Source organism: Lepidochelys olivacea (genome assembly GCF_965140295.1).
Source record: "Lepidochelys olivacea isolate rLepOli2 genome assembly, chromosome: 7".
Lineage (NCBI taxonomy): Eukaryota > Metazoa > Chordata > Testudines > Cheloniidae > Lepidochelys > Lepidochelys olivacea.
Genome location: NC_140417.1, coordinates 98,750,207 through 98,766,256, shown reverse-complemented (window position 1 = coordinate 98,766,256; position 16,050 = coordinate 98,750,207). Strand labels below are relative to the sequence as shown.

The following is a 16,050-nucleotide window of genomic DNA, read 5'->3' as shown; positions in this document are numbered from 1 at the left end:
TCACCCAAGTCCCAGTCCAGTGCCTTAACCACTACTACCTTGGTCACTCCTAGTTTCCCAAGCATATGTGTCTGCCCTTGTTCTCTGCAACTCCCCCTGGCTTCTGAAGTCTTCAGGCAATATGTTCCTGCCTCCCCCAAGCCTGCAACTACTGATGGGGCACCTGGGAGGGAAAGCTAACATTTTTCACTGTTGAGAAATGTCACATATGAAGATGCATAAAACGTAGCAGCTGTGAATTGCAGGCACAGATTTAGTCTGTTTTCTAAAGTGTAACCTATGCTGTTTGAGTGCTTTTGCTCCCATTCCCCAGATGTGCACTTCGGGGATAGTAGGTAGAGTGTTTTTTTTCTGGTAAACTTTCACTAGAAGATTACTCACCTTCAGAGTGAACTTTTGCCATTTGGCATTTGCTTGCCCATGGGCCATCTCTGAGTTACATATGATTGGTTAGGACAGTCCAGGAAGGGCTGCTGCATAAAGCAGTTTGATTTAATTCAGTTTTGCATTTAACATATGGATTGTGTGCAGATGCTACATGGATGGATGCCAGGCAAAATAAATACATATGAAAAATGAAATCAATGAACAGAGGCTAGAGTTTTTTTGTTGTTTTTGTATTGGAGCTGGAGTGTGAATTTTTCAAGCTATTTAGGAAGATGGAAGGATATTTCATCATCATCAACAACAACAGAATCACCCTTTCACTGCTTGTCCTCCACTGCATCTGCTGTGTCGCTATCATCCATTCATAACTGAATGACTGAAATCAATGTTGGGATGATACAGCACATATGCTCAGTTTAGATGTGCTTGGAATATTTAGCAGGAGTTAAGTAACATTCTGGACTTTGGCTAGTTGACAGTGTCCCTTCACAGGGAGACTGGCATACCCAATCAACCTATAAAATATAAAACACAGTAATCTATACGATTGTGTAATACTGGTACAAGTGTTCTGAGTTATTCCCTCCAGTGCAATTGGTTTGACAGGGACACAAAGTGGTTAGTTACTCCTCTGTACTTACTTTACATTAGAAAAGATCCAAAGAGGCAGCTATGTTAATATATTTCAAAACACTGAGAAAAACCTTCATGTTGAAAGAAGAAATGTGAAGGAAAACTGAATGAAGGTAAAGTCCTACTGCATATAGAGACGTTCCACTGGTCTCTCCTTCTGTCAGAGTGCAAGTGCACATCCCCATAATGTCAGGGAGACTGACTTGAGAAGAGATCCCCTTTCTTTTAATCTAGAACTTTTAGTTACCATTCCACTAATAAATGATTGACAGCTCATTCACCTGCACTTCTGAAACTCATCGCTAATGCAGATTATTTTACACATTCTAATTGCTTGCTCTGACATGCTGCCTATGGGGAAATGTTTATGTCATGTAACAGCTTCTGCCTTGGCAAGGGTTTTCTCATTTGCAATTAAAACCTTTTTTTGGGGAATAGCTTTGGCTTTTTTAGCATAGACATATGAAGCTTCAAAAGCAGACTTCTTCTGCTGTTTACAGTCATATTAATGATGCTTATGGAGACTGCAGAGCTATAAATGCCATGTGAACATTACAAGAGGAAATTTCTACAGCATTGAAGCTTACATATTGATTTTTATATTGCCCTAGAAATCACGTCACAAGGTTTGAAATCAGCTTGATGAAAAATAATATTAGAAATTTCATTTGCTAGCACAAGGGATGGGGGCAGGACCCAACTTTTCATGCCTTTGCATTTGCATAATTGGCAGTAGCTATGCTCACAGGCTGTTAATTAATTAGCACTTCAGCATAAAAATTCATTCTAGGTGGAGACAGCCTGCTAAAAATAAAGTGGGAATATCCACACTGGTAGGCAAGACATTCTCCTTTCGATGATTGGATACTATGTTCATATATATTCATTGACACTGTTTCACAACTACTCCTGTTATCTAAAGCAACCAGATACAAATATAAGGAAGATAGCCACATTAATCGAAGGCACTTCAGTGTTTCTATGTAGAGTAATGAAACAAGTGTGTGCAATAGCTTTGTTTTGGACACACACCTGGAAATTCACAAAGATCTTTCAGTGAGTGGCAAATAATTTTCTTTTTTAACAACACCTTAATGTTGTTCATGCTGTGAAGAAAAAACCTGTAAAATAATCTTGTAAAAATGCTTTCTTCGTTTAATCAATACATTTTGCTCCTATCAAATTATATGAATATATTTATGTTTAACAATGAACTGTAAATATAAGAACATTGTATTTAATCCATAACTATGAACTTAAACAGATAGGAGAGGTGTGAATATTGATGCTTTCTTATTTCCTCACTAAGCTAAGATTTAGTTCTTTTTTTTTTCAAAAATCAAAACCTTGCTAGAATATAATTATTTTGTTGAATCTTGTAATTTCATGTTTTTCTTAATTGAAAATGTTGTCTGTGTTACAGAATTTCTTTGTGTTCACATAAGTGGAACTTTGGCTATATAGATTTTTTTCATTTAAAGTCTCTTAGTTTAATGTCTGATTATGCGTGCCCTGGGAAGAGTTCATCGGACATCTCTTTGTTATGAGGCAAACTAGTAGATTGCTGCATTACTAGGAATTCAATATTTTAAGGCATCTTTAATGAAGTAGTACCCAAAATGTATTTTTTCCCTCCGTTTTCTAAGGAGACTAACTTTTGCATAGAAAAATATCACACATGCTCGAATTTAATTTTTACATGTCCTTTTCACAAAGGTAGTTTATAAACAATACTTGTTTTTCCTCAATTAGACTCTGTGTTTACTTCCTGTAATAATGTAGATCCCACTTATGGGTTTATTGTTTTTATTTTAGGATGTTTAAAGCTGGTGAGGAATTGTGAATACTGCAGACAGAGCACCTATCCCTCCATTGTTGCTGCAGTCGCTGCTAGTGCTTTCAGAGAATGAAAACGGAGTGTTGTGTACTTTGCTGCTCTTATCCCAGGGTCTGCACAATGGGAGAGCTTTGTATTTTCAAAATAATTAGTGGACAAGATGATTGAAATTGCAAGACTAATAGATATATACTCCTCTCCCTTCTCATGATAGATGCCCTTACTGAGGCTTTTGAGGGAGGAGAGCAGCTAGGGGAGGGACTGTGCTCAGCTTCCCAGCTGAACTTTCAAATATGTGAACTGAGGTTCTCAAACACATAGGGTGAAATCCTGACTCCACTGAAGTCATTGGCAAAACTCCGCTTGACTTCCCTCAGTGGGGCCAGAATTTCACGTGTAGCATCTCTAGCCCAAGGCTCAATGCAAGTAGATTGGCAGTTTAGTGTGCATATTACACACAGGTCTACTAAAGAATGACCAGACAATAGATATGCCCTACACAATATGAAAAGTCTGGAAGTAGGAGTTAGGTGCCTAAATACCTTTAGAAATCTAGCTCTTAGGTCATAGTGTGATCTTAGGTACTAGGGATGGTGTGCCATATGTGGTGTTATTTATTGCATCAGCTACAGTATTTAGGCACAACAGGATTGCTATGGAGGGAATGTCAGCCTTGACTCTGAATTTCCTTGTTTGCTGTTTCACAATCTTAAATGCCTGATACTATCTTTATCTGGATACTGGTGCTAAGGATTCTAAAATTGAGTCCAGTACAATAGTTCTTGAACAAGAATCATTTCAAAACAGATATAACTTAAGAAAAGCTCTTTTTTTTTTTCAAAACAGATATAACTTAAGAAAAGCTCCTGTGTTTGACCATGATATTAATTATTTAAAGCAAAGTTATTCAATGAAATATTTGGCTAATTCATTCCTCCATTTTTATCTGGGTTTGGGAACAATCCTATAAAAAACAAAACAAACAAAAAAGTGAGTAGACTGCCCAGTTCTTACTGTCTGTCCCATTAAGGGGAAAGCATTCTGTCTATGAACAGCTCACAGTTAAAAAAGCTGCTTGTTTCATTTACATTTGTAGTGTTTCAGAAGTATTTAAAGCACTACAAAGATAATAGCTGTCTGAAGTTAGGAACAATATGGTTGTTTTAGGAAGTTGTCATGATTAATTTTTTCCACACCGATTCATTATCTACAAGCATATTTGACAACCATGTAACCTGTGAGTGTAGTATCTTGTATTTCCACATGTAATGGATGTTGGTGTAATCTAACTGTTGAAGGTGCTGCGGTTTTATTACAGTAGTGTATATTATCACAATCACAAAAGGGCTATTCAGGCTGCTCTTGAAGAATTGTTATTTATAAAGTAATGCATGGTTGGTCCTCTGCACAAAGGTAAAATTAAATCCTTAAAGTAAATAAGACTGTAACCTTCAAAATTCCAAACTTTGGGGGTTTAATCTTTTGGCCTCCCTCCAATCCCAAAATTTGGTTGTTTCATATCCAGCCCAGCATACAGGTAGGGTCCAGCTCTTAAATTAGCACCCAGATATAAATTCCAAACCATTTGCTCTGCAAAGTTTGGGTGGGTTCTTGAGCATTGATCTGGACCCATCTCTATGTCAAAGGCACCTGGGACCTGATACTAAGAATTCAATAACAATAAGTAGATACAGTAGCTGAGACCCTCTTGGTACAAAATGATCATTTCTGCTGGATGGCTCCCAAAGTGGTTAAAAGTGTAGAAATAATAAGTGCAATATTACTAAAGCAATTAAGCAATTCTGTTCATGTGGCCACTGTAACACTCATTGCTATTTTATTTTCTAAAGGGTGTTGTTTCTTGTTAAGGAATGTCAAATCTGTGAAACTGACTGTGATATGGTTGTCTTTGGGTACAGTCCAAGATGCTGTGCTAGTGTGATGCTGCCAGTTTCCATGGTAACCAGAGACCTGTAACATGCATGCTTGTGTGATTGTATTTTGTTCTCCTTGTAGATGGAGGAGATAAAATTTAAAGACAGAGCAGTCTACGTGCTGGAAAGAGAGTTAGGGGTTCAAGCCGGGCATGCTCAGAGACTTCAGCTCCAAAAGGAGGCTTTAGATGAACAACTTTCCCAGATCAAAGAGTCTGATCGACATCTGAGCAGCCCCAAACGGGAACTTCCTTATGCAAGTGGTGCAGGAGACGCTTCAGATCACTCAGGAAGCCCCGTAAGCACTTTCACGTGGTTTCACCTAAACAAGCAAACAAAAAATGACAAAAATCTTGATGAGTGCACATTTAAGCAACAGCTTTCCCATAGCAGTACAGCAAACCAAGGAGATTTCTTTTAATGCGGCAATTCAATAGCGGGATCTTTAAAACTAAAATAAAATCTGATCATGGGAAAGCTTTTGCTTTTTTGGTTTAGTTTGGTTTTTGTTAGCAAGGTGAAATATTCAGTTTTTTAAAATGTATCCGACTTCAAACACCTGCCTTAATTTGACAGTGTGACATAGTATCTGCTGACAAATTATGCAAATGCTTTTCTAGTAATGTATGTGTGCTAGTTTTCCAGGCTACTAACAGTATGTGTTGTAAGCAAATGTAGAAGAACAATTTACAAAGGGAAATCAGTAAAGGTAGTGTAACCAACAGCATGCAAGCTTACAGGGTATTCTAGTCCTACTAGAACATCTCTATTATTAATATTTACATCCTGCTAAAGAGCTTTTGCTTTCAACCAGTGGTCTAGGAAGTGAACTAAATACCTACTAACCTATTCTCCACTGTTTCTTTCATATTATGCAATATCTTATGGCATTAAATTTGTCACCTTTTTATATTGGCTTTCTATGCAACTATGCCACCTTCCTGCTTCTGCATTAATTTGCTAATAGTAAAAATTTTCAGTTCACTGACTTCATATGTCTGTGACATATGTTAACTTTTTTCATTGTTGATTCTCATCAAGATTTATTTTGCAGCAGTTCTTAATTTTCTCAGTAAAAGTATAGATAATAGAAAACACAAACAAGAAAATCTCTTTTATCCTTTATTCTGAGCCTCTCCTGCACCTGTTGAATGAGGAATCCTAGAACTTCTGAAATTTCCATTAGGATCATGGACTTTAATTTGCTTGCTCTGATTAAAGTTCTGTACTTAAGTTTTATCAAACATTGGAATAATGCTAGTGAAAGAAAAAAAAATCCTATAACTTTTGTAATGATAATGTAACTGCTCTCTGATTTAGAAGAATAAAACCATGTCTTCTTATATTTGTATTCATTTACAATTTGATTTAAACATTTTCACTTTTTGGTCGATTAAAGCATAAACCTTTATGACTGACCAGTTAGAAGCTACAGTAGGGCCACAACTTCATAGGAGAGAAACTTATGCAATAGTATAATTGCATGGACTTTCTATATTTATTTTTCAGTATTTATAAATATAATTTCCCTATAACAGACTACTTAGAGTGAGTCACATGTCTGAAATACTCATTTCAACAGTGGCATATATTGGAAACATTGCCTTAGTTTTCAATTTTTGTCTCTCATGTTTCCAAGTTTAACATTTGTGATTCTGTATTTGCATATACATACTTTTGCATTTGCATACTTTCTTACATTTCTGCTCTTTCAATTTTCTGTTGGTCTCATCTTGCAGTTTCAGTTCTAAGGCAGAAGTTCTCAACAAGAGGTCTGGGGCCCTTGAGAGGCTATGAGCAGGTTTTGTGGGGGGCCAGTGTTAGACTTTCTGGGGCCCAGGGGAGAAAGCTGAATCCCTGCTGTGTGGGGCTGAAGCTCGGGGCTCCCAGCCCTGCCACCTGGGGCTGAAGCCAAAGCCTGAGCAACTTAGCTTTGTGGAAACCCCTGTGGCATGGAGTCCAGGCAATTGTCCTGCTTCCTAACCCTTAATGCTGGTCCTGGCTTTTAGATGCAGAAAAAGCAGTTGTGGCACGGGTGGGCCGTAGAGTTCTTGTAGCATGTTGGGGGAGCCTCAAAAAGAAAAAGGTTGAGAACCCCTGTACTAGGGCACAGATTACATTCTCCTGTGCAATCGGTCAGAAATAGTTGAATTCAGACAAGAGCAAAGTTGTTGTCTTTGAAAAAGTTTGATTTTATGAACAGTTATTTGCAGTCGGTCTTTGTTTTAGGAACAGCAGCTGGATGAAAAAGATGCCCGGCGTTTCCAACTTAAAATTGCTGAGCTAAGTGCAATAATCCGGAAGCTGGAAGATCGGAATGCATTGCTGTCAGAAGAAAGAAATGAGCTTGTAAGTAGGAACTACCGTTACACTATTAGGAAAAGAATGTGTATCAGAATTTGCACTGGCAGGGGGACACTCACTAGAGACAACATTAAACTCCTTTATCACGGTTCATATGCAGAACATATTTACAGAGTAAGAGAAGAACATCTGCTTTGGAAGATTCAAGCATTAGGTAGTATTAATTCTCAGTTGATCCCCAGAGAGTGAATGGGGACATTATCCAGGCAGCATGGAAGACCTGAAGAGCGGAATGGAGGCTCTTGAATTTGTGAAAGTGGGAGCAAAAATGCACAGCTTCTTAGAGGTGCTTCCCACCTGGCAGAAAAAAACATGAGAAATGCTTATCACCATAAAATTCACTACTGCAAGAGGTCACAGAATCAAGTACTCTAGCTCAAAATTAAGGGGTAATTTTAAAACCGATCATTCAGCTGTAGCCATGCCTGTCTCCTGTAAAGGGCTAATCAAATCTCATAACCTGGTCAGCTCGCCCCATCCCACACTGTCCTATCCCTTTGTATGACATGGCAAAATTGGTCAGATGTATTATGGATTTTTTCCCCCTTCTTCTGAAGCATCAGGCATTTGCCACTGTCATAGTTTGGATTTCAGAGATGATGAACCAATGCCCCAATCCTGAGGAGTAGATGCCATGTTCCTATTCTGGCACTTCCACTGCTCTTTCCAGGCAATTAAATTACATACAAAATTGATGGAAGAAGGGCAGATGTGTAAGCCTAAAAAAACAGCAACTTTGGATTCAGGATTGGGTTTGGTTCAGGTTTTGGGAGAAGATTTGTATAGGCCCATATTATCCAAACTATTTGCTCCTTCTTATTGATTGCCCATACTTGTAGAATCTAATCTCTTTTGAGTTAAAAATACACAGTGGGTATATTAGATTTACTGAAAATGAGAACACCGTATGTAGAACATCGTTTGTCATCTCTGGTACAACTTTATGGGCCGCAATGGAATTCCACTAGGGCTGAACTTTGTCCGCCGTGGGTTTGAAATGCAAATTGCTGTGGCATCCATACAGAATGCTGTTTAAAGATTTGCTAGTTAATGGTATGTATGCTGTCAAACACAGAATGTATTTTACAGTATTGGTGCCATGCAGGAAAACTCCATATAGACTGAATTATGGAGAATATTAGACCAGCAATTCAACAGTGTAATCTGAGGTTACATATAGCATCCATATTAGATTACAAAATTGCTAACACTGTAAATCTGGACATTTGGCTTCTCTCTTTCCTTTACGCCTGATAGTATTCCATACAATAACATAACATTGCCACAATATGTTTAGTTCATAAAACAAAGAACCCTGTTTTATTTTTAAGTAGATATTGGTTGGCATTTTTTTCCAGTGGAACCTTTAATTAAATACATCAGTAGGAGTATATTTTTTTCTGCAGTATGTTCACACTATGCCCTTTTAAAGGGTCTCAGCCTTACAGTGGGCTTTTACGCATGAAGGATTGACAGTTTTAGTGTTAGAAAAAGTCTCAGGTTGCGACAGGTTTTGTTGTTTTTAACTTATAATGAATTTTAAAAACTCTTGAAAGAGGCACTGTCAAAATGTCACCTTGTTATAACTTAGCATTTGCTCAGTCAGGTCAGTGCCCAGTATGAGCTGCTGGGCTGAGCTTGAACTGATATGTGCTCAGCTTGTTCTGTATGCTCCAGTACTAGAAATGGCACAGCAAGCAGAGTACAGATCCTGCCTCCTGTTCACTCTACCAAGCATCCAGTGCCCAGAGTTGCCAGGCTGAGCCACTCCCTGCCCGCTGAGGGGAGGGAGTGCAATCCTGTGATGACACCCTCTCCAATGACCTCTGATGTGAGGAGGGGAAAGAAGAATTTCTGAACCCTCCCTGCCCCCCACCCTCCCCACCCCTCCCCCGGGGGTGAGAGTTGACATCTCTAACCCAGGTTTCTCTCCTCTGGCCTGTTGGGGGACAGAGAGAAGAATTTTCCCACAATAACAACACAAAGGAACACACAAAATACACCCAAAGTCCAGAAGAAGGAGAGGGAAATATAAATGTCTTGTGCCTGTATTCATAATGTTGAGTGATAGGTGCCATGTAAGAACCTAGATAGATAAATCAAATGGACAGGTACATTTGAATCCCTGGCACCTTCATGAGATCAGCAGAAGACAGTCTGATGGAGTGCCTTGAGGACATGATCAATTTTTCCATTGATTTCAGTAGGCTTTGGAACAGGCCCCAAGTTAACAGAAATTGGAGGGGACCTGATTTAAAAAACTGCTGCTGTCATTCTGTTCCTGGCCCTGTTACATATTTTTCCCTCAACCCCCAGTACTTCACTGGATATGTGAATGAAGGGTTTGCGTGTGTAGGCAAGTGAGAGGGTTGTGTATATGGGTGAAATGAGAGTTAAAGAGGTCAAGCATCTTGCCCAAGGTCACACAGTGAGTCAATGGCAGAGACAGGAACAGAACCTAGGAATCCAAGAGGACACTGATTTGCATTTTTCAAAATTGGAAGTGAATTCTATTACTATGGTAGTAAAATGACTTGAGTTTTAATACATTCTATTGCTATGTTTTCAAGTGATAAATAGAAATCGCTACACTGAGTGAATGCATTCTTTTAATATTTCAGTTAAAACGTCTAAGAGAAGCAGAAAGTCAGTATAAACCTCTCCTGGACAAAAATAAGCGTCTCAGTAGGAAGAATGAAGATTTATCCCATGCCTTACGTCGAATGGAAAATAAATTAAAATTTGTAACACAAGAGAACATAGAAATGGTAGGTTTCCCTCTTGCCACTGTCATCTATAAGAAGAGCAAATAACTTAATATATACAGTTTTGAGGAAATCAGGAATTTAACAAAAATATCATCACAAGCTTGCAGGATATTAAACAAGTGTTTTCATTGTTCTAAGTGTTTTTTCTGGTATTATGTTATACATAATAAGTGACTTATGGCTTTTGCTTATTAACCGATGACGGTCCAGTTATACAGTGGGAAAGTGGTCAAGAAACAGTTCAGGAAATGTTTTACTTTAGCTTTAAAAAAAAAAATTCTGAGCTATAATAAAATAGTAAAATGCCTATATTTTGATTCAGCTGAATGCTCAGCAGTACTCAGGAGAATAGGGATGCAAATGATGTCACTTGAATTGTGATTTTTGTATCACAACTGCCTTCCAGTGATTTGGAAATTTGCACCGGTGACTCAATATTTTTATTTGTTTATGTTTAAAGTTGAACATTAATGGTAGTTGAGTAAATGAGAGATTACATGCATGCAACAGGACCAAAAACACTTTTTTCTTAAAGTTCAGTTTCTCTCACACTCTCCAGATCCTGTCCTGCTGAAGATAATGGGAACAATTCAGAAAAGAATTAACCTCCATTTAGGATTTCTTTTGCCACATCTTTAAATTCCTCCTTCAGCGATATAAAGTTGAACAGACTGTCCTTTCCAAGACTTATGTTAATCTAAGTCCTCAGTGGGCTACCAGATGGTGCATGAGAGCTATGCAAACTGACTTTGCTCTCTGGTGACTATGAGCATGATGCCTTCCTGATGCCCTAGCTTCTAGTTTTTTCTGGCCTGAGGAGCTAGAATCCCAACCTAGATTTATTGTTTGGGGCAGGAAGTGGGGGAGGCAGAGAGAGAATCACCATCATTTTAGCAAATAGCCCAGATGAATTACTGGTTGTGAAAGGGAAGGATTATATGCTGCACGTTGGCAAAGACTTTTAATCATTTGCAATTTTGTTCTGTGTTGTTGTTTTTTTTTCCAGAGACAAAGGGCTGGGATAATAAGGAGACCAAGCTCTTTAAATGATCTTGACCAGAGTCAAGAAGAAAGAGAAGTTGAATTTCTGAGGTTACAAATTATTGAACAGCAAAATATCATAGACGAACTCTCTAAGGTAATCAAATAGCACAGCCTTCCTAGTGCTCTTGGACATAGCAAAAGAAAAGAAGACACCAAGCAAGCAGGAACAGCTTGTGTTGTCAACAAACATACGGTGATGATTTCCATGGGCTTCCCTTTATAATGGAACTGAACCTAAAGTAATAGGTGGAACATTATTTGAAAGATCCCTTACACTCAGCTCAACATTTGCATAAAGGAGCTTCTTTCAGTTATTCTGAGCTTTCTGGGAAACACACTAATGACCAGATCCTAATCCCATTAAAGTCAATGGAAAAACTCTCTTTGACTTCAATGGGAACAAGATCATGCCTAAAAACAGGAGACTTATGAAAGGGAATATTTTCCAATGTTTTAGGGTTATTTTAAGATGCTTAAATCTTTTAAAATTTGTTTTCCTTTTAATAATTTCCTTTTAATAATGCTTCTTGTGATCAGCAAAGTTGAGGCTCCAGCCCACAGGTGTGTGGGGGGAGAAAATAAAATCTTGAATGGATCCTTAAGCAAGCTTCATAGTAAATTTTTTTTAAATGCTATGCAGATTTTTCTTAAACATCCCAAAGCCAGTTCTATAACAACTGTGGACCATAGGTCATCTACATGAGCTAATGCTGCTTTGGGAATTGTAAATTCCGTGAGTTTTTACTCAGAGTTTTTCACTTTGGGCAGGGACATTAGGGAATTTCAAGTCAGCATAAATTTCAGGTGAGGAATCCCTCTGGGTTGAGGAGTGTTTATTCCATAGACAGCGAGTGTCTTCCTGGCTCACCCCCTCCTCCTCAGGGAAAGAGCAGTATGATCATAGAATCATAGAATATCAGGATTGGAAGGGACCTCAGGAGGTCATCTAGTCCAACCCCCTGCTCAAAGCAGGACCAATCCCCAACGAAATGATGTTGTAAAGGTAGCACTCCTCCAAACTTCCACATCCCTCCTCCTGGATCCACCAGGTTTTATCCCCTCTACAGGCAGTGTTGGAGGGGATAATTTAGCTTTAAAAGGTCCCAGTCTTTAGTCCTTACCTAGGTAAAATTCCAGTTACAGCAAATGAGAGTTAAACCTAGGCATGGCCTGCAGAATCCAGTTAAATAATATTCTACTGCAATACCGATTACAGCTTTAAAGTAGCACCATGACAGGATGTTAGCCACACAGAATGGAATGCTCTCACTTGCCAGCCTTGTCACATCCATTGTGGGGGTTTTTCCTGAATAAATGAAAGATTTCTTGTGTCTTGTATTACAACTAAAATAATTCATACTTTTTTTTAAAAAAGTGTGGAAACAGGCTGTGCAATTAAATAGAAAGCCAATAAAATGTATACCCTTGCACTTAATAGGAAAAGAAGGACTTGTGGCACCTTAGAGACTAACAAATTTATCAGAGCATAAGATTCAGTGGAAAATACAGTGGGGAGATTTTATATACACAGAGAACACGAAACAATGGATGTTACCATACAGACTGTAACAAGAGTGATCAGGTCACAAATCAGACGTCAAGAATTATAACATTCAAAAACCAGTTGGAGAACACTTCAATCTCTTTGGTCACTCGATTACAGACCTAAAAGTGGCAATTCTTCAACAAAAAAACTTCAAAAACAGACTCCAATGAGAGACTACTGAATTGGAATTAATTTGCAAACTGGATACAATTAATTTAGGCTTGAATAAAGACTGGGAGTGGATGTGTCATTACACAAAGTAAAACTATTTCCCTTTGTTTATTTCCCCTCCTACTGTTCTTGTCAACTGCTGGAAATAGCCCACCTTGATTATCACTACAAAAGGTTTCCCTCCACCCCACTCTCCTGCTGGTAATAGCTCACCTTTCCTGATCATTCTTGTGACAGTCAGTATGGTAACATCCATTGTTTCGTGTTCTCTGTGTATATAAAATCTCCCCACTATATTTTCCACTGAATGCATCCGATGAAGTGAGCTGTAGCTCACGAAAGCTTATGCTCTGATAAATTTGTTAGTCTCTAAGGTGCCACAAGTACTCCTTTTCTTTTTACAGATACAGACTAACACAGCTGCTACTCTGAAACCTTGCACTTAATGACATTCTCTAATTATTTTTTATTAGACCCTTGAAACTGCTGGCTATGTGAAGAGCGTAATAGTAAGTAAGGCATATATTTAATTTCACTCTGTTCCTCTTTGTATATTTTAGACAGTGGTTCTTTGAGATCATGCAGACCAGCTGCAACATCTCATGTTGTCTGGTATTAATGAAGTGTTTCAAAGTAATATTTGTTATGAATTTACTTTATATTCAGAGGCTAGATTTAACCCAGGGATTCTATCAATGAAGACCCTAGCAGCAGAAATTCATTGAGGTGGGAGTAAGATTGTGATACTGGAAAACAGTTTCAACTTCCCTTTCACCTGTGGGTTTTATGAAAAGAAAGTACAGCCTAAAAAGTCAGCACGGGCAGTTGCTCAGACAATGCACCAATTAGTGCATCCACTTGGCAGCCTCAACCCCTAAAATACAGAGGTGCTTCCTGAGCTGAAAACCCAGAGGGACAGTTTCCACCAAGCAGCAGTCATGCTTTCTACAATTGGCCTGAAAATAGTTTTGTCCTAGCCACACTGGCGTATTGAGAACCTGTGCAATGGGACCCACTGCTATCAGCTAAGGATCCCTTTTGCTATTGTAGATGGGCATTTACTGAGTGCAAGTCACACCTGCTAAGTTTTACTGACGAAAGTCTGTTTTCACTGCTGTCAGCACAACAAAGCCAATGAAGCTAAGGAAAAGTGATTTCTGTTCTAGTCTGCCATTCACAAAACTATTGGCACTATTTTTCTGTTTGTACAATCTTCATTACTGGGGATGATGTCAGCAGCAATAAGAATATGTGATCAATCTGTCCCATAATATGTTTTGAATCCTGTTAGGAAATGAATGAGCTGGAGGATAATAGGGATTGGTCTTTTCTTTTAACCTGTATTGTTTTATCAATATTGGGGCTTTTCTTTGTTAATCCCCCAGAACAAAACATTTTTCATAATGTGTTAAAATTCATTACCACTAGTATTAGATCTTTCATAATAGCCACTGAATAAAAATACTTCCTGATAACAGAAAAAGCTGAAGCCTGATCTTCAGAGATGCTGAGTCCCCACAGTTCCTGTTAAGGTCAACTGAAGTTATGTGAACTCAGCACTTTTGAAAATCAGGCCCTGAATTTTCTGCAGTTGGGTCAGATGACAAGTGCCCATGGTTTCATTTGAAAATAATGGAAGCCATGCACACATCCACAAACAGTATTTACCCCTGCATCTCAATACTGCCAGGATATTCTATAACACAGAATTCAATGAGTGTTCTGCCCATGGAGCCTCTGTAAAATCAGGCCTAGGATGTCATGTATGGTATGGAGCAGTCAGGATTTTCATCTATAGACTCAAACAACTGATATGTTCTGACTACAAACTTGCAATATTTTGGAGAGCAGTTAGTATTTGATTGATGAAAAATTGTCTATTTCTCATTGCATTATAATGCAATGGCTGGTACTGAAACTACTTTTGGCCAATTTGAAGGATAATGCAAACATTTACACAGAGCAATTAAAAGATAAAACACTGACATTAGCTAACAAATGTATCGAATTCATTTTTCCAGGAACGTGATAAGCTTTTAAGGTATAGGAAACAAAGGAAGAAAATGACAAAACTCCCTAAGGTAAAAAATAAAGTATAAATCTATATTTATTTGTATAGAGCTGATGAGCACAATATCTTGCTTAGTGACATCAATGGTCGATACAAGTGCTCAGCAACTCTCAAAATCTGACAGCAAGGGTGCATGCTGGCTCTACTGAGGTCAATGGGGACAGGATTGCACCTTAAGGATCCAGCGTTCAGCAAGCAAAAACTGACTCAAACTTAGAAGTGACTTTTGAGTCTTTGGTGTAGGTCAAGCAGTTTAAGAACAATCCTAAATAGATTTTTATGGTCATCTAAAACAAGAATGTGTAGATTGATTTTGTGGGTGGAGGATGGAAGACCATTGTCATCTTTCTCACCCCCAGTTTCACCCTTGGTGTTGGTAATATTCATCCTTGATATATAATACATGTGCTATAGGAAGTCAACTGTTTAAACTGCACACTGTTTGCTTTTTAATATGTGTGCTTTAAAACACAAACTGTACTGTGCATAGTTTGAGCATCCCTCAGGAACTCAATAACAAGTGACAATTTGTGTATAGAGTAGACAGCTTCTGTGAATTAGAAAATCATAAAGTTAACTCATTTTTTACAACAGTGCCTAAAAATTCATGTCAGATGTAAATAATTCATTATAAAATTGAGCGACATGCACAAAAATGATTGTCATAAGCAGCAGCAGCAGCATTACAATTAGTGCTCAGTGGGATGGAAGAAGGCAATATTAATGACAGAGTCTGTCTGATGGATAATTAATGTACTTGTGCAGTGGTTGGAGAAGGTGAAAAGTCAAGGAGCGGAATTAGTAGTAAACTATACGCTAGGTGAAGGGTCAAAGCCTCAGTGGGGTTGCAGAAGGTGTAAATCAGAGCAGTGGCCCTTGTGTTTTATGTGAAATTCAATCCCTAACTACTGTGGGCCAAACAAATCCCAGACTAATTGTACAAGGCTAGGCATGTGCTGGTATGTATGTACACAAACACATACAGCTGGATGGGGGAATGGATGATGTGGCTAAAGAACTACATACTGCCTAAAATTTGAAGCAAACTAAATAAAATAAATATGACAAAGCACTTCTAAGAGAGGACTCCATGCTTCCAAATAACATATAAAATAACCCACTCAGCAAATTAAAGCAACATACAGTTTTACTAGAACATTATGGATGGTCTAAAAAAAGTTTACCACCAATTTATAAAGAAGCAACTTCTGTATTTAGAAATAAGTAACAGATTGGAAACTCTCCTGATATTTTAGTGTGAGAACAATTCATTTTCCCCTGAGAGAGTTCATTAA

General features: G+C 38.2%; 1 protein-coding gene across 1 annotated transcript in view; it reads left to right on the top strand.

The window, feature by feature from the left end:
* The window catches only part of JAKMIP3 (Janus kinase and microtubule interacting protein 3), a 146,374-nt gene that overhangs the window by 98,904 nt on the left and 31,420 nt on the right, over window positions 1–16,050 (top strand). Inside the window, exons 4-9 of the mRNA XM_084633124.1 lie at window positions 4,874–5,089; window positions 7,021–7,140; window positions 9,777–9,923; window positions 10,930–11,061; window positions 13,158–13,193; window positions 14,706–14,765. Of these exons, the coding sequence (XP_084489250.1) occupies window positions 4,874–5,089; window positions 7,021–7,140; window positions 9,777–9,923; window positions 10,930–11,061; window positions 13,158–13,193; window positions 14,706–14,765 (711 nt within the window). The remainder of the gene's footprint in view (window positions 1–4,873; window positions 5,090–7,020; window positions 7,141–9,776; window positions 9,924–10,929; window positions 11,062–13,157; window positions 13,194–14,705; window positions 14,766–16,050) is intronic.